This window comes from Macrobrachium rosenbergii, chromosome 51, assembly GCF_040412425.1.
Source record: "Macrobrachium rosenbergii isolate ZJJX-2024 chromosome 51, ASM4041242v1, whole genome shotgun sequence".
Taxonomy (NCBI): Eukaryota; Metazoa; Arthropoda; class Malacostraca; order Decapoda; family Palaemonidae; genus Macrobrachium; species Macrobrachium rosenbergii.
Genome location: NC_089791.1, coordinates 72,303,218 through 72,322,570, shown reverse-complemented (window position 1 = coordinate 72,322,570; position 19,353 = coordinate 72,303,218). Strand labels below are relative to the sequence as shown.

General features: G+C 46.7%; 1 protein-coding gene across 1 annotated transcript in view; it reads right to left on the bottom strand.

Annotated features, from left to right (window-relative positions):
• Positions 1-18,217, bottom strand: part of elm (calcineurin like EF-hand protein 1 elm) — an 89,726-nt gene extending 71,509 nt beyond the window's left edge. Inside the window, exon 1 of the mRNA XM_067095700.1 lies at positions 17,747-18,217. Within this exon, the coding sequence (XP_066951801.1) occupies positions 17,747-17,813 (67 nt within the window). The 5' untranslated portion in view covers positions 17,814-18,217. The remainder of the gene's footprint in view (positions 1-17,746) is intronic.
• Positions 18,218-19,353: the final 1,136 nt, after the last annotated feature.

The following is a 19,353-nucleotide window of genomic DNA, read 5'->3' as shown; positions in this document are numbered from 1 at the left end:
AACCCTGTGTGGGGCCTCTTTTACAAAACACTCGAAAATTTTACCAAGTTATACAAGTTTTTTCTAGTAATTTATTTTATTTTATTTTGTATAATTATAATTACAACTCACAAATATCATAACAGATAAGAAATAATATCAGTAACAAATTTTTAGCATATTTGTTGTGAAACATTTGCATAAATTTTAATGAGATTGGGAAATGAAATACTTCTTTTGGATTTGTACATGTTTTTTCTAATATTTATTCGCAAAATTGCAATTATAACGGACATCATATCATAAAAGATAAGAACTAGAACCAACAGCAATCCCTGGGTATTTTATGAGCAAATAACTAAAAAGATGTCATGTGAGAGAGAGGAGAAAGACATTCCCTCTTCAAGTCCAGAACAATACTGAAGTTCCAAAGATGCCCACGATCAAGCTGAGCTGAATTCTTTAGTTGCCACCATTCATTTATGGGCCATTCATTTATGGGCGCGTAATATTGCTCCTCCTGAGAGGGGATCCGCCCACCACCCAAAACCTGTTTTAGATCCTCTATTGAGGAGACCCGTCCATTAATGATTAAAGTTAAACAGACATTGCCAGCTGCACTGAAAGTAATTCCTATTGTAAAGGACTGACAGTTTGTATATTGTGTAGGAACAATTAAAACTTACTGAGGAAGCCTGCCTCCCTAACAAAGATACATTACTGCTCTATATTATAATCCTCCCTGAGAAATGTAGCAAGGATAAAATATCCATCATTGTCACATCCCCACGAGATGAACCTATCTCTTAGATCCCCAAGACTGGGACATTCGTCCAGGAAATGTCTCACAGTCAAGGGCATAATACTGTACAATAGATCCCCACTTTTTCGAGGGGGTAGGTCCCAGGACCCACCACAAAAATGCAAAATCCCCTTAAACTAAAATGCTTAGAACTGCCTATTTTAACAGTTCACTGCCTAATTTAATAGATAATTTTTAAAAGTAAACTGTATTTTTCCTAACTATACAAACCTGAGGTCCTTTACACTATGAATTACTTACAGCGAAGCTGGACACAGCCGTTAAACTCTTGAACAAGGTGGTTAGCTAGTAACCACCTTCAGGTAGGCGGGAATACCTGCCTGCCCTGATGTGAAATTCCAGTTTGCCTTTCGGCCCAGGTTCAGATTGAGGGGTGGCATGATCAGGGCATAAAAATGTAATGTAAAGGACCTCAGGTTTGTACAGTTAGGAAAAATACAATTTACTTTTAAATATTGTGACTTGTTCTGACATGATATACAAACCATCGGTCCTTTACATTAGGAAGACTCACTGGATGGAAGGAGGAATCGAGTTAGTCTCTTGAACTGACTGGAGTTCTGCACACCTAGGGTACTCCTCCAGGGCTAAAGAGCGAGGAAGAGTACCGTGCCTCTGACATGCTGACATAATGATCAGAGCGTAGGAACTGCATGATCAAACGTCAGATACTGGACTGTTTTGCGGGTGAGGAAGCTGTCGAGTACCTCCTTCGACCGTTTCACGAGCCAGCAGAAAGATGTGTGCTTAGACACTTCTTCCTTGGGAGAGATAGCACTAGCGAAAACGTCGACAACATCCAGGTTGGGTATGTTAAGCCTTTTCGGAAAGTACCACTCCTCCCTAATAGGACAATGTTAATGACTGATGTGGATCATCAATACAAAGTCCAAGGAGGAGGGGAACAAGGACTTGAACCCGACGATAGATGCCAATGGATTCAGCATCCTCTTACGACATCTGAAGAGTTGAGGTGTTGATCCCCTTCACCTGTTCTTCCATCCTCTATGCCAAGGATGGAGTGAGATAAGAGATGGTTCTAAGAGGGGACATCTCTCGTAAGGATGCGTGCAGAGCATGAGACAGAAAACCCTAAACGAGTCACATGCCACCCAGGGAACAGTTCCCTGGACAGCAAGACCAACGAAGCTTCTCATCAGTAGATAAATCTCAACTGAAGAGAAAAAGACTACTTCAGATAGAAGACTAGGTTGCAAGGGCCTACGTTCTTCACAACTGAAAGGGAGAGAAGCAAGCCTCCACGGAGGAGATGAGGTAGTCCAGACCTGAAGAGCGACTCTGACCCGAGAAGAAGTTCCGTCAAAGACACCAACCAGGCAAGATGGATCCAGTCCCTGGAACAGTGTTGCAGAGGACTTCAAGAGATATCCAGCTCTATCTGTTGCCACTCGGCGAGAAAGCCTATGTTTGCAAGGAAAGCTGGAAAGTCTCCCAGTCCTCAATACACAGGGATGTACCGCCTGAAGAACTGCTTCGTGTAGCTGCTAAAGGAGGTTGGGTCAAGGAGAACTCTTCTTGATACCTCGGAAGCAGAGTTATCAGGTAGGTGAAGTCTTCCAGCATTTGTCTGTAACTCAGGGTGAGCAATGCTTGTAAACCCCTAGCGGACAGACAAATATGGTGGGAAAAACGCTGATATTGATGTTTCCCAAAAAGACAGCATCCCTCACCGTAGCGGCCCATGGGTCTGGTAAGAAGGAGCACGAAAACTACCGACTCTGTTGTGCAGGAAAGCAAACAGAAAGATGGTAGGGATCTCTCAGTCAAGCAGTCTCTTCAAGAATCTTCGTGAAGAAAAGAGTGAAGAGTACGTTCCATCCCGATCACTAAAACCCAAGGCCAAGCTCGCCTATCAATACATCCCCACTGGGAACGTATCTGGCTAATTGAGCTAACGAGTGCGCTATAGAACACTTAAGTACCTGCAAATGTTGAGAGATGGAACAGGAGGAAAAAATGATTCCCTCTTGTTTGTCGACATATGCCACTACTGTGGTTTTGTTGTTCAAAGAAACCACTCAGTGTCACAAAACTCATCCTGAATTCTCGGAAGGTCAAAAAGCTACCTGAGTTCAGGATGTGGATGAGAAGGTACTAATCATCTCGGTCACACACCTTCAAGGCAAAGCCTTATAGGTATGCACCTATATATTCCTTGATCAGTGAATCAAGGAGTAAACACAACATGAGGAGAATATGCAAACGTAATCGAAGGTTCCTTCAATCAAGCATTAACCTAACTCTTCCCTCATACTTCGAAGAGGAAAGAAGGACAGAGGATTGGAAGCAGACCTCTTTCATTCTCCACCATGGGGAAGCTTCTGCAACATGACAGGATACCAAGACGATTAGCTCTAGCCGGGCTGGCATTTCCCTAATCAGGAGCATGGGGAGGAAGCAGGATTAAAGTTTGATGAAAAGAATTGCCAAGACCCAAGGGTAATAGATTCTTCTCCTGAAGAAATCCATTCCCAGGTCTTGGCAATGTCATTGCCAGGTCTAGAGACTCAACTAGTATCATTTCATCCAGGTATCTGCAGTAGGAGAACTTCTGCCTGGTTGATACTTCTTTCTCTCTTCCCTTCTGTCCTCCTTCCTTATGGAAAAGAGGGTGGAAAGAGAGACAGTTAGGTGCACTTTCCCAGAGGGAATGAAGAGGGCCATGTGTTTCCGATATCTTCTTCCGAAGCCTGGGACTTCTTATGAGTTGAGGAGGGCTGGCTTGAACTTAAGTTCGAGCCGAGATGACTAAGACCCAAAGGTCTTAGCCACTGTCCAAATGGCAGTGCCCTAGTATGCACCTTGATTACCGCAGTATCTGGCAAATCTCTGAAAGAGAAAGGCAGAACTGAGTAAAGGTTCGTTCCTGAGGGTCAAGCCAACTCGGGACTTAAAGAATCAGTGATCTGAATTAGGACAAAGTCCTCCTTCTTAACACCAGAATTGCCCACAGATTGCCGCCTGGTGTAGGAAGACCCACTCCCGGACAGGACCAGTCTCCAGAAGGCAGGGTTCTTCCCAGGAATGGTCGTATCCGAGGAGAGAAAGCCTAAAAGTGAAGGATCGTGGATCCGTCAGGAGACTGCCTGGAGGAATCCAGCAGGTGTCCTCCAAGATAGCTGCCTCTCGTTGCAGAAGAGAATACCCTTCCCATCAAGGAGAAGCAGAGAGAGAACCCAGTCCGGGAGAAGCAGAGTCAGAACAACCTGCAGTCGGCAAGACCCTCCGAGGCAAGAAGAATTCGTACTATGTCGAGGCAGGGGAGGAGCTTGGTGTCTCGACCTGAATGAACTCCTTGTCCGAAGAAAAGTATTAATCTGGTCGGGAAGGCTCTCGCAAGCAAGGACCATGACAGGCCCCGAAACTCTCAGCCCCTTCGGGAGCTGCAAGGGTTGTGAGTGATGAAGATTATTCATTGGGGGAGCCGTGGACCTGTCCCAGGGATCCTCATGCTGATGAATCGGCATGAAGTTCTCCGAGAAAAGAGGGCAATCGCAACTTGAAGAGGAAGACCCTCAATGCTTCCGAAGCGTGAAACTCCTGTACTTCTCACCTTGTGGAAAACCAGTTCTCGCTATAATGTGGTTCGGATTCCACAATAAGCTGTAGGTCCCGTTGCTAAGTAACCAATTGGTTCTTAGCCACGTAAAATAAGTCTAATCCTTCGGGCCAGCCCTAGGAGAGCTGTTAATCAGCTCAGCGGTCTGGTTAAACTAAGGTATACTTAACTTTGTGGAAAACCTTGACAGATCCCAAGAAACCCTCCTCAGCTACCTGGTTGTACTATGAGACAATCAGGAGACCAACACCAAAAGCAAGTCAGGCAGCCAAACTCTGAAGAAAGACAAATTCGTCAGAGCTCTCTCTGTCCGTCTTGTGCCTCTCGGAACAACTGAGAGGAAAAGAGAACAGGTGAAGAGAAAGAGTACCCCTGCCTGTCCTGCCATAAGACCAGCAAAAGAGGCAGACCGTGTGCAATAATCAACCGAAGGAGATTATTGCCACAGGGGAAGAAGAGGGCTTGTGCTGTGGCAAAGCACTTTCCTGGGAAAAGCAGAAAGTTCACTCGAACAGTGCCGAGAACCTGATTTGGAAAAACTGAGAAGGGCAGAGCTGAGCCGCACCGAACCTAGCCGGTTCGGAAGGCAGGAGCTACAGCAACGGCCAGGAATGTCACATGAACATCACCAGCAGCAACAGGAACGATCAGGACGGTTGCAGCAGGAGACCAGGAAAAGCCGCCCAGAGACTGTCGTCGAGTCAACAGAAGCATAACACAGGAAACAGCAGGAGCAGACGGACCAGATATGCCAGAGGCAGTGCCACAGCATACATGAAGGCCAGCAATGACAGCGATCGATCCACATCGGTGGGAAGAGAGTCAGAACGATCCCGACGTTTAACTATGCCATTCCCAACCAGGTACTGTGGTCGATCCTGAAGCAACACTGTATGAACGTCGGGACTCCTTCATGCAAAGATATCCCAACTGAGATATCCAGCCAACTACTGCTGTGCCTAAGATGCTCACTGTCAACTTGAAAGAAAAAGCGAAGATGATTAGTAGAGGGAGACTCCTCTCGCTCTGAGAGGGACTGCCCTACACAGCAAGAGGAGGCCTCTGAGAAGAGGTCACCCAACTGCGCGCCACGCCCCCAACGGCGGTCTTTGCCCGACGAGCGAGCGAAGATGACAAGGAGAGAGATCTCTCCCGAAGGAGAGATAAGGAAGAGTCTACAGGGAGAGACAAGGAAGGAGGGAAGGCCACCAAGGGCGCCGTGGGAGTGAAACTTCCCCAACGACACCTGCAACTCTCCATAGCACAGGCAGTGAAAACAACAGTTGGCACAAGTAGAAAGGAAGTAGTCATGCCCTTGTACATGGAGGGTGGGAGCCCAAGAAGGGAAGCAAACTTTTACGTCCTGATCAACGTAAGGAAACAAAGATATTACGTCCCAATCTAATATATCCGAACATACAAGGGAACACTTTCAGTATCTAAATAAAGAGCTACTGGAAGAGAAGCATTATCATTCGGTTAAGACCCACCCCCGGACAGGACCAGTCTCCGGAATGCAGGGTTCTCTCCAGGAATAGTTGTATCCGAGGAGAGAAATCCTAAAAAGGAAGGATCCTCGATCCATCAGGAGACTGTATGGAGGAAACCAGGTGTCCTCCAAGATTGCCGCCTCTTATTGCGGAAGAGAATACCCTTCACGGCAAGGAGAAGCAGAGAAAGAACCCAGTCTGGATGAAGCAGTCAGATCAATCTGCAGTCAGCAAGACCCCTCCTAGGCAAGAAGAATTTGTACTCTGTCAAGGCAGGGGAGGAACTTGGTGTCTCGACCTGAATGAACTCACTGTCTGACAAAAAGTATTCATCTGGTCCAGAATATCCTTGCAAGCAAGGATCATGGCGGCCCCTGAAACTCTCGGCCCCTTCAGGAACTGCAAGGGTTGTGAGTGATGAAGATTATTCATTGGGGGAGCCGCGGTCCTGTCCCAGGGATCCTCGCACCAATTCATCAATGCAAAGTTCTCCAAGAAAAGAAGGCAATCGCAACTTAAAGAGGAAGACTCTCGATGCTCCTGAAGTGTGAAACTCCTGTACCTCTCTCTCTGGAGGGAGACCTTGACAGAACCCAAGAAACCCTCCTCGGCTACCTGGTTGTACTATGAGACAATCAGGGGACCGACACCAAAAGCACGCCAGGCAGCTGAACTCCAAAGAAAAACAAATTCATCGAAGCTCTCTCTGTCAGTCTCGCGCCTCTTGGAACAACTGAGAGGAAAAGAGAACAGGTCAGGAGAAAGAGTACCCCTACCTGTCCTGCCATAAGACCAGCAGGAGAGGCGGACCGTGAGCGATAATCAATCTAAGGAGATTGCCACTAGGGGGGAGAAGAGCACTTGTGCCGTGGCAAAGCGCTTTCCTGAGAAGAGCAGAAAAACCGATTTGGAAAACCCAAGTGGAGCCGAGCCAAGCCAATCATGCAAATGCGATCCAGACTGGGTGGTAAGCGGTGGACTGGGAGGCAAGCGGGAAGAGCCAAGCTGAGCTGATCAAGCAAATGCAATCGGAATTGGACAGGAAGGAACTCATCCCAAACTCTAAACTCCTTCGAGGACAAGGCCCCTCGAGAAGAGGGTTTAAAGGGGAATTCTGTGTCTGTTATCCTGCATGCTCGAACCCTAAGTTTCAAGACACGAGGATGAAACCCAGCCAAGCAACCGAAACAGCTGGCAGGCCGTATTGAGACACCTGGGTGTCTTGGCATCGAGACACCCGGCTCTTGGCACTTTCTCTTGTCCTGTACCTCTCACCAGGAGAGCACTCATGATTCATGAATTCAAGCGACCTATGAGACTTGCAAAAATCGAGAGAGGCTGCTTTCGGTTTCCTAAGAAATCAAAAAGAGCCAGGCACAGAACCAGTCTTACATACAGACCCCGAAACGCGAGACCCCGAGAATATGAATTGGTTCCCGCTTGAGGGCGGGAAGAGCCAACAAGAGAAATTTGCCTCCCAGAAGAGAGGCAGCCCCTTGTAAGTCCCGCAGGACTCCTGAAGGGAACCTCAGGTTCCCTGCTTCTTCTGGTATTCGAACCAATAGGATTGAGACACCAGGCTGGGACCCCAATTGAGCACTGATAAGCACTTGGGGAGCGCTTGTAGTGCTGGCAGGAAGAGCTGAGACACCTGGGTGCCTCAGCCCTTTTTCTCGTGCAGCTCCTGAACTAGGATAGGGAGAGTACTCTCCAGACCAGATCGGGATACTCCATATTCCACAGAATCTTGAGCACTCGGAGGGTGCTCGCGAATGAGTGCCTCAAGCAGGACCCGCCTTAGAGGCGCAACTTCTAGGACTGGGAATGGGAGCGCAAACCGAGGTCTGCACGCCTGCAGCTCCCGAAACACAAAACCCAGGGCTATGCGAATCGGTTCCCTAACCCGAAGGGTGGGAAGAGCCAAAGAGACCCACTGCCTCCTCGGAAGGACGAAGTCCCTAGACATCCAATTACATCAAGGGGGAAGAAGCAGCAGCCTTCCTCTCCTTTGGCCGACGGAGGTCTACCCGGTTCCCGGAACCCCCTCATCCTCGGGAGAGGAAGGGAAGAGGCAGCAGAAGACGAAATCGAAGATAAGTTGAAGACATCAGCTACTTCCACAGGGCAACTTCCTTCACCTTCACTCTAACATCTTCTACAAGATGGAGGATACAAAACATCGTAACCTCCAGGGCAGCTAGGCAGGACCACAACAGAAGCAGCCCAGGATACAACCACCAGGAGAAGCAGCAGGCACGATCAGGACAGTTGATGCAGGAGCTACGGAAGTGGTTCGGAAAGCCGGAGCTACAGCAACAGCCAGGAATGTCACATGAATGTCACCAGCAGCAACAGGAACGATCAGGACGGCTGCGGCAGGAGACCAAGAGATTGTCGTCGAGTCAACAGAAGCATAACACAGGAAACAGCAGGAGCAGATGGACCACAGATACGCCAGAGGCAGTGCCACAGCATACATGAAGGCCAGCAATAATAGCGATCGACCCACATCGGCGGGAACAGAGTAGGAATGATCCTGATGTTGAACTGTGCCATTCCAACCAGGTACTGTGGTCAATCCTGAAGCAACACTGCATGAACATCGGGACTCCTTCAAGCAAAAATATCCCAACTGAGATATCCAGCCAACTACTGCTGTGCCCACGATGCTCTCTGTCAACCTGAAAGAAAAAGCGATGATGATTAGTAGAGGGAGACTCCTCTCGCTATGAGGGGAAATGCCCTATGTAGCGAGAAGAGACCCCTGAGAAGAGGTCACCTGACACCTCCCACCCCGGTCTTTGCCCGACGAGCGAGCGAAGAACCTACAGGGAGAGAGAAGGGAGGAGGGGAGGCCACCAAGGGCGCCGTGGAAGCGAAACTTACTGACGACGCCCGCAACATCTCCCCCCCCTTGCGACTCTCCATAGTGCAAGCGGTAAAACAACCCTCAGCACAAGTAGAAAGGAAGTAGTCATGCCCTTGTACACGGAGGGCAGAAGTCCAAGAAGGGGAGCAAACTTTTTACATCCCGATCAATGTAGGGGAGCAAAGATATTATGTCCCAATCTAATATCTTCAAACGTACAAGGGAACGCCTTCAGTATCTAAATAACGGGCTACAAGAAGAGAAGCATTACCACTCGGTTACGCCCCTTTAATACGCCCTTGGCCATCAAACCCAAGACACAGATGCAGGGGAACGACGGCTTATGCAAGGCTACCACAAATTGTGGGTTTGTATTAATAAATATCAAACACACTTAAAATATACAAAAAAACAGAAAGATCCTACAGGGATCATAAAGAACTTAACGACGGTCAGGCAAAGAGATCCGAAAACACATCTGCAAACTGGAATGTTTACATCTGTGCAGGCAAAAATTCCTGCCTACCTGACTGTAGTTACTGCCTGACCACCTTGCTCAAGAGTTTAACAGCTGTGTCGAGCTTCGCTGTAAGTAATTCCTAATGTAAAGGACCAATGGCTTGTATATCATGTCGGAACAATGAACCTTTTCTACAGTTTTTTGGTTGCTAATTATGGATTTGCCTTTAATTTTTGTTGCATGATTGTAATTTAACCTGTAATTATCCACAAAACTTCATCCAACAAGCTAGGGGACCCGATGGGAAAGAGGTATTTTGGGTGGGGTATACTTCCGGAACAGGGTGATTTGCCCCCGGCTTGTTATTACCCTACAATTTAGGGGACCCCAGGAAGGCAGGGTTATGGGTGGGGTAGACCATGGAGGGTGAGGGTGATCAAATTTTACTGCATACGGCATTAAAGAGACGAAAAACTCTTACACAAACACAGGAGGAACAAGACGACAAAGGTGGCCGCTGCAAAGACAAATATTTTCACTACTACTGCTATTCCGAATGCTGCCACACATGCGCAGTCTTATAGGGGAGCTTTTGGTACACAGCCCAACTCCTTATGAGGAAAAAGAGGAGACTGGGGGGTCCGAAGCCTATGAATACTTATCCAACCAATCACATTCCACTGTCAACTCTACGTTGAGGAAAACCCTCCTAATTCTTAATACTACAGCCCAAACGGATGGTTAGGAGTTAGGAATGAGTGAAACGACATTGGATTCATAATAGAAGTTACTTATATTTCTTTCTGTTTTCATTTTTTATAACCGGCTTTTCTTTCTGCTTGCCTATATTTCAAATTCCTTATTCACAATTATTACAGCTCCTGTACATTAATGCATTCCCTCCAAGTGACGTTTACCTTATAACCGTTACAATACGGCATTACAATTGAGGATAGGCCTCGAAGAATGGGGCTGCACCCTAGAGGAACTGTGAGGAAACAGGTAGTTTCAGGAGGAATTGAGAAGTTTCTTCTGCCGTTGGAGGGGTGTGGGGGTATTCATAGGTGGTCCTCACAGGTTAGACCAACATCTTCCCAACTGTTGCACCCATCTGTTTGCATTCGAACAGTTCATAACCCTTCCTTCAACTATAACAGTTTCTGTTAACCTACTTTAACTTAGTTCTGTTTATTTAATTTAGGTTTTCTTTACGGGGAGGGGGGGTGGGTCTGGGAGGGGCTTCGGCCAGGTAACGTGGCCTACTAGGTTAGGTTGGTTTAGTTACTGTATCAAATCACAATTTTTTAAAGTAAATTGTATTTTTCCTAACTATATAAACCTGAGGTCCTTTACACTAAGAATTACTTTCAGCGGAGCTGGAAACGGCCGTTGAACTTTCAAACAAGGTGGTTAGGCAGTTAACTACTGTCCAGGAGGCGGGAGTACCACCTGCCCGCATGTAAACATTCCAATTTACCTTTCAGCCCAGGTTTCAGATTGAAGGGTGGCAAGGGGTGGGCATGAAATGTAATGTAAAGGACAGCAGGTTTGTACAGTTAGGAAAAATACAATTTACTTTCAAAAATTGTGATTTGTTCCAACACGATATACAAACCGTCAGTCCTTCACATTAGGAAGACTCACTGGTTGGAGGGAGGAATCTGAGTGAGTCTCTATGAACTGACTGGAGTTCACTACACTTTGTCTTCCCTTCCTGGTCGATAGAGCAAGGAAGGGAAAACTGCCTCTGACAAAATGATCGGGTTGTAAGAAACCCGAGATCAATTGTCAGACTCCTGGGTCCTTTTGCATGAAAGAGGTGTCAGTTCATGCAAAGTAGGCTACAAAGAACTTGGAGTTGGTGACATTAAGGCAATCACAAGTATTGGGTTTGTCTTATTGTCCTTCCCCCCCTTGCAAGGGGAAGAAGTGGGGTTGCTTCTATAATCCTGAAAGGAAATAGAACGGAATCTCTAGTTGAGTGCTTACCTGCATCTACTGCCAGATCCAGCATGTAATGGCACGTCCACTCCCTGCCCGTAGAAAGAGAGCCGAGATGAGGAGAAGGAAGAGAGGCCAGTCGCTCCACATTCATTCTCCTAATCACAACCGTACATCTTAGGCCAGGCGCAACCTGTCCTGTTAGAGGAGCCGGGTAAGCTACACTTGTTGAGCAGCCACACAAGACCCAAGGAGAAAGTGTCCAAGGACTTGTGTGCAGCATCCCAAAGGTAGAGGGAAGTAAAGGTGATCTGTTGAGACCACATGCCTATCTTCAAAACCTGTGGAATCGACATGTTCTTACTGAATGCGAGGGACGGACCAATGCTGTGGACTTCATGAGCTCTTAGACGACCAAGAGTGCCGGTGTCGTTTTCTCCAGCAGCAGAATATGCTCTCCTTATCATCCCATGAAGCCAGAAAGAGATTGTGTTCTCGGAAACTTCTTTCTTGGTTGAGCCAGTACTAATGAAGAGCAGTCGACACTCAGGCCAGAGACAGCAAGTCCTCTTCAGATAGCAACCACAGCACTCTAACAGGACACAGTAGCAGCTCGTCTGGTCTGGTTCAATACCAACAAAGTCCTCTATGGAGGGGATTGTGAAAGACTCGAACCGAGTGGCAGGGACCAAAGGATTCTGAGTCTTCACCACGAAATCCGGGACGAAATCACGCGTAACCGATCCCCATCCCCTCGAGTGTTTAACAACAAAGGAAAGTCCATGAAGTTCACCAACTCTCTTCGCCAATGCCAGGGCCAGCAAGAAAACGGTCTTGAGGGTTAGTTCCGTCTGACAACTCTCATAACGGCTCGTACAGTGCATGAGTCAGGCTGCTTAGAACAAGAGTCACATCCCACACAGGAGGTCTCAGATCCCTGGGTGGGCAAGACCTTTCTAAGCTTCTCATTTGTAGGGAAATCTCTTAGGAATAGGAGATATCTACAGTGCACCTTTCAGCTGCAAGACTAGGCCAAGTGCAGCCCGATAGCCTTTTACAGCTGAAACGGAGAGAAGCTTCTCTCGGCGAAGGGAGATGAAGTCCATGACCTGCTGAACAGTAGCTCTGACCGCAGAGATACCCTGTCCACGATACCAACCACAGAAGACGGACTATTTTCCCTGGTATACTACTGCGGAGGATCGTCTGAGGTACCTGGCCATCTCCATTGCTGCACGATGCAAAAAGCCTCTCGCTTGCAGAAATGGTGGACAACCTCCAGCCGTGAACACACATGGACTGCACTGCCAGGTGATACCACTCTACGTGGGGTTGGCACAGTAGGTTGGGCCAGGGGGGAATTGCTCTCAGCGCCTTGGAAAGGAGGGCTAGCAGGTTGGGACACCAAAAATCATTTTGAGATTCAGAGTGATCATCACCTGGTCGATCACTCGGCGAATCAGACAGAATGGAGGAAAGGCATAGACATCAAGGTTGTCCCAAAGGTGCTAGAACGCGTCCTCTGCAGCAGCCCATGGGTCTGGCACAACTGAACAGAAGACCTGGAGTTTTCTGTTGTGCCAGGTGGCGAACAGATTGATGACTGGACGCCCCCATAGGTCAAACAGCCTTTCTGCAACTTCCAGTTGAAGGGACCATCTATTCCGATCACCTGATTCTGGTGGCTGAGCTTGTCTGCCACAACATTCCTCTTGCCTGGAATGTACCTGGCTGACAGCCCTACCGAGTGAGCCATGGCCCACTCATGCAACTGCATCGTCAACTGGTGGAGGGGGAGGGATACTAGACGCCACTGCTTGTTGACGTATCCCACTACAGTGGTACTGTTGCCCATCAGTACCACGGAGTGTCCCATCACTCGATCCCGGAACTCTTGGAGAGCCAGGAAGGCTGCCTTGAGTTCCAGAATGTGGATGTGAAGGTGCTTATCATCTCGGTGCCACACTCCCGAAGTCAGCAACTCCTCCAGGTGTGAGCCCATCGGTCGATGCGTCCGAGAATAGCAGCATGTCCAGAGGGGGAGTATGTAGGGATACTCCCATTAGGAGGTTCCTGTCGTCCATCCACCAGTGAAGGTCCTCTCACCGCCTCGGAAAGAGGAATGAGAAAGGACTGGGGGTATCAGGACTGGGACCAATACTCCTTTAGCCTCCATTGTAGAGACCGCAGGTGAACAAGCCCATGAGGGACCAGCTTCTCTAGCGATGACAGGTGACTGATGACTTGCAAATACTTGAGTCCGAGGGAAAGACTTTCGCTGCTACCGTATCTACCAGCCTTCCTCTCCTTCGGCCAACGGAGGTCTATCCAGTTCCCGGGACCCCCTTGAACCCCGGGAGAGGAAGGGAAGAGGCAGCAGGCAGAGGACGAAATCGAAGATAAGTTGAAGAAGATGGCGGCTACTTCCAAAGGGCGACTTCCTTCACCTTCACTCCGACATCATCTACACTACAGGATGGTGGACATGAAGCATAGTAACCTCCAGGGCAGCTAGGCAGGATCACAACAGAAGCGGCCCAGGACATGACGACCAGGAGAAGCAGCAGGCAAGATCCGGACAGCCGATGCAGGAGCTATGGAGGTGGTTCGGAAGGCAGGAGCTACAGCAATGGCCAGGAATGTCACATGAAAGTCACCAGCAGCGACAGGAACGATCAGGACGGTTGTGGCAGGAGGCTAGGAAGAGCAGCCCAGAGACTGTCGTCGAGTCAACAGGAGCATAACACAGGAAACAGCAGGGGCAGATGGACCACAGATATGCCAGAGGCAGTGCCACAGCATACATGAAGGCCAGCAATAACGGCGATTGATCCACATTGGCGGGAACAGAGTAGGAATGATCCCAACGTGGAACTATGCCATTCCAACCAGGTACTGTTGTCGATCCCGAAGCAACACTGAATGAACGTCGGGACTCCTTCATGCAAAGATATCCCAACTGAGATATCCAGCCAACTACTGCTGTGACTGCGATGCTCACTGTCAACCTGAAAGAAAATGCAACAATGATTAGTAGAGGGAGACCCCTCTAACTGCGAGGGGAACTGCCCTACGCAGCGAGAGGAGGCCCCTTAAAAGAGGTCGCCCGACCACCCCCCCTCGCGGTCTTCACCTGACGAGCAAATGAAGAGGGTGAAGGAGAGAGATCTCTACCGAAGGAGAGATAAGGAAGAACCTACAGGGAGAGAGAAGGAATGAGGGGAGGCCACCAAGGGCGCCGTGGATGCGAAACTTACCGACGATGCCCGCAACATCCCCCCCGCAACTCTCTATAGAACAGGTGGTGAAAACAACAGTCAGCACAAGTAGAAAGGAAGTAGTCATGCCCTTGTACACGGAAGGGGGGAGCCCAAGAAGGGAAGCGAACTCTTACATCCTGATCAATGTAGGAGAGCGAAGATATTACATCCCAATCTAATATCTCCGAACGTTCAGGGGAACGCCTTCAGTATCTAAATAAAAGGCTACTGGAAGAGAAGCATTGCCACTCGGTTATGCTTCCCTAAATACGCCCTTGGCTTTCAAACCCAAGACACCGATGCAGGGAAACGACAGATTATACAAGGCTATCACAAAACGTGGTTTGTATTAATAAATAACAAACACATGTAATATATACAAAAAAATACAGAAAGATCCCACCGGGATAATAAAGAGCTTAACAACAGTCAGGCAAAGCGATCTAAAAACAAATCTACAACGCATGATGGCTGAAAGCAAATTGGAATGTTCACATCCGGGCAGGCGGGTATTCCCACCTACCTGACGGTATTTACTGCCCAACTACCTTGTTCTAGAGTTTAACGGCCGTGTCCACCTTCGCCGTAAGTAATTCCTAATGTATAGGACCGATGGTTTGTATATTGTATCGGAACAACAGCGAATTCCCACAGTGCCCCTATACTGTTGGGTAGAGTTGGGAGGCAAATAACACTTGGCCAACAACATACAAATGCATCTCCTCTATCAGCAGCCGTAAAAGTATAGGAAATATCAATTTCCAAGGTAAAAAGTGGAACCCTCCGGTTACGTAACATGGCCGGTTAGGTTAGGGTATGTTAGGATGTTATAGTTCCTTTAATAATAAGTTTCCTTAACCCATCCTTCCTAAACATATGGCTCCCTAACGACTTGCTCATGCGCAGAGCCATTCCATAACAACAACACAGCAATCCAGTCTTTCTCCCAGCATTTTCCCCAGCCAAAACCCAGCATTCCCAAAGTCCCCAACCATGTTGGGTAGATACAACAATAACTGACCGACAATAAACAACACGACCTCTATCATCAGCAACACAGAGCACAGGAAAAATCAATTTCCAAGGTAATAGGCCGTGCAGAGCTTTTGCTTTTTTTTTTATAAAATCAATAGTGCATTTTGGACTTCAAAATATCTCTACCCTATGTTACCTATGTGTTCCCTGAACGTTTTTATATCCTACAATTTGGGGGACCACATGGGGCAAGCGGGGGTTTGGGAGGGGGAAAACAGAGGCTACTAACGAGCGAGATACAAGGGTGTCCGTCCCACTGATCCTTCTCGGTCACAATAAGATCCAGTCATTTCTGGGTAGATCTAAGCCGGCTGTCCGGGGTGAGCTAGGCTATGGCAGTTGACATTTTTCTTTAGAACTTTACCTGCTGAACAAGAATTCAAGGTTATATTTGGCAGCCAAATGTAATTGAGCTGTAATTTACCTTAGAAATGTAGCCGACGGTAAGGGGGACCCGTTGGGAGTTGAGGTTTTGGGTGCAAGAAGACACTTTCAAGAATAGCTGACAGTAAGGGGGACTCGTTGGGGAGTCAAGGTTTTTGGTGGGGTAAATAACTTGGAAAAAGGTTTGGGCACCTTATTGTTGTGTTTCCTGTTACATATGTCATCTGGAACACAAAAAAGCGTAAAAAAGGGGGTGAATAAATGGACAGCGGGAGCCGTTCCAGAGGCACTTTTCATGCATTACTAGTACTGCTGATTCCAGGCACTATCAAGCATGCATGGTCTTACAGGCGAGCCAATCACCCGATGCCTCCAACAGTCCAACAGAGAGTAGAATTCTAAGCCGGTGTTCCGCGGTGAGCTAAACTGTAGCAACTAATGTTTTCCTGTGTTATTTTACTTGCATTACAAGAATTTAAAGTACATTACCTATTGCCAGAGCATACGAGCTTGCCAAGAATCATTCAAAATGCAGATAAGGCGCCCAGTGCCATTCCGCTACGCCAAAACTGGGTAATTCTAAGCCGGCTGTCCGCGGTGAGCTAGACTGTGGCAATTGGCGTTTTTCTATGTTATTTTACTTGCTTTACAAGAATTTAAAGTAATATTTTGTCGGCCGGCTGTAACTAAACTGTAATTGGCCTTCGAAGATTACACGACTTGAATTACCTAACGCGGGGTAGGTTTAAGCCGGCATTCCGCGGTAAGCTTCCCCCCCCCCGCTCCATAGCTAATAAGGCAAACTTGTAACCAGTAAACACCTCTAGGGTACGTTAGGTTGGTATTTTTGGGATGTTTACTGGTTACAATTTTGCCGTATTAGCTATGGAGGGGGGTGGGGGGAGGCTTGCCGCGGAATGCTGGCTTAGACCTACCCGGCGTTAGGTAATACTAGTCGTGTAGTCTTCAGAGGTCAATTACAGTTTAGTTACAGCTGGCTGACAAAATATTACTTTAAATTCTTGTAAAGCAAGTAAAATAACACAGGAAAACGTCAATTGCCATAGTCTTGCTCACCGCGGACAGCCGGCTTAGAATTACCCAAAACTGAAAGCTGAAATGGTAATATTTTGCCGTTGATGTTTCTTTGAGTCGAGCTAGACTATGGCAGTTGATGTTTTTCTTTGTTATTTTACTTGTTTTACAAGAGTTTAAGGTTATATTTTGCCGGCCAGCTGAAGCTAAACTGTAATTTACCTTTGAACTGTATAGGTCGGTGCAGGGGACCCGTTGGTACCATCATGTAGCCTTCAAAGGTTAATTAAATTTTAGTTACAGCCAACCACCAGAATGTTATTTTAAAATCTTGTTCAGCAGGTAACATAAACATAGGAAAACCTCAATTGCCATAGGCTACTTCACTGCAGACAGCCGGCTTATAATTACCCATTTTTGGAATATTTTCACAAAGAGATCATGATCTTGGATAAGGACCTCATATCCTGGGTTGGGTTAAGTATGGTTGGTTAAGTCAGTCACCAACGTAAATCATGAGCATTAGAAACACTCGAAGCACATAATAGTCTAAAACATAGGCTACCTATGAAAATGATATTTTCAAGTCCAAAATATGATAATAGTTTTAGCCTAAGTAAAATTAGAATGACCAAATTTAAGCGTCCCAACAGTTCAATTATTGGCCGAAAGTAAGTTTTCCCGATACACTTGACAAAATATGACATACTGATTTTCCCCGCGAGCTCCTGTCACAGTTTAGCCTGGGCTAATCATGGAATGGGGTCTTATTTGGATATAAGCATAGCCTAGATCGGGCTGGCGAGGTTTGGGTTAGCCCTGGGGCCCGTTGCGCAAAAGACCAAACAGCTGAGGGTAAAGGTAAAGTAAAGGTAAAGGTAAATACTTACAGCCTGTCTCGTTCTGGATATCCCTGATGTCTTGCTCCTGCAGCATCAAACTACTTTTGTTTCCCATTTTAATGCCCGTTGTACTAGGGGATGTTCAGCTGACTCTGCCAAGAATACGACGCACCTTCCTAAGGTCGTGGGTGCAAGTCCTTGAATATTGGTTGTACGTCTCGAGCGACTGACACTCTCCCTTACACCAGACCAGGATCTCCAATGAGAGTCTGTTCGAAGAAGTGAACCACAACTCGGAACGAGGATTCGAACTATAAGTAATAACCTAAAGAAACTCATTTGTATTTCACCTTTCAACATTCTGCAAATAATGGTGTATTAGAAATTTAATTTCTATAATTTTAAATGCCAAATATAACTTTTATATGTCGATGTACGTATCATATTAAATGAAGCACCAGTGTTAAAGTCATCCGAACCAGATCGAATCTTTTCCTTTTTTCTTATTTGCTGTGGTGTAAAAAGTCCTTTTACTAGATCAGCTGATAATGACGTCATCTGAGACGTCTACCAAGACCTTGCGTCAACCAACTTCAGCCGTCGGTCCCAGTTGTTTTACTTCAGCTTTAATCACGATTTTCCTCAGCAGATTTGGATGTAAGTTAAGGAGAATATCATGAGAGGAAAGGACATGGATGAGATGCTTGTTTATTGGGCTCATATATCTTGATGTTTACTTTTCCGTTTCATTTTATTCCTTGGCATCAATCAAAAGTTCTAATGATTTTCATAATATCATCTCTACCGATGGTTCATTTACTATTAGACAATGATTCCATCTGAAGGAAAACTTGCTTATCAACGTACAAAAATGTTAGACGAAAATACATTAACTTACAATACAACCTACAAGGGCCATCTTGGTTTGATTCGAAGAGGCAATCCACTGACCTTAAAATAAGGACATCTATGATGAGGCTTGGTGCACATCACATAATGTTTTTCACTCATCCTTTAATGTTCAATCAAAATTAAAAGTTCGCAGACATTCGCTTACTTGAAAAAGAGTAACGCACCCCAGGATCTGTAGATGTGTGAGAGAGGTGCGAAATAATGAGCAGGAAGACAAGTACTGCTGGTTTATTGATGTTGTTTTTGTTTCAGATTTAGCTGGCCTTGTGCCAGCACGGGCTCTTGCTCCTAGAGCAGCCCTAACTCTATGTTGATGAGTCGGTGAGATGGGTAGGTTAGATGAAAACTTTGTTATGATGCATGAAAGTGATTTTGGTGGGGGTGGTTTATTGATAAAGAGACTTATAAAGCAGAGTGCAGACGTCTGCGTATAACGCAGAGACCGCGGGTACAAAATTTTTCAGGTGACCTGAGGTCAAACTATTTCTCTACAAAAAAACAGGACAGGTACATACAGAAAACATAATGATTAACAATGACTAGTTAGACATAATAATACTCCGTTACATATACATGGTGCAAGGTCAAATGTAAAGCCATGTTGTGCAGTCTCTGCTGATCATGTTGTTTGTAAAGTCCCCGCTAAGCAAGTTTTCTTTAAAGATGGCCCATTGCCTTTGTACCTACGATTCGTCACACTTGACGGGCCAGGTCACGTAAAATTCAATCGTTTAAACTGTGTA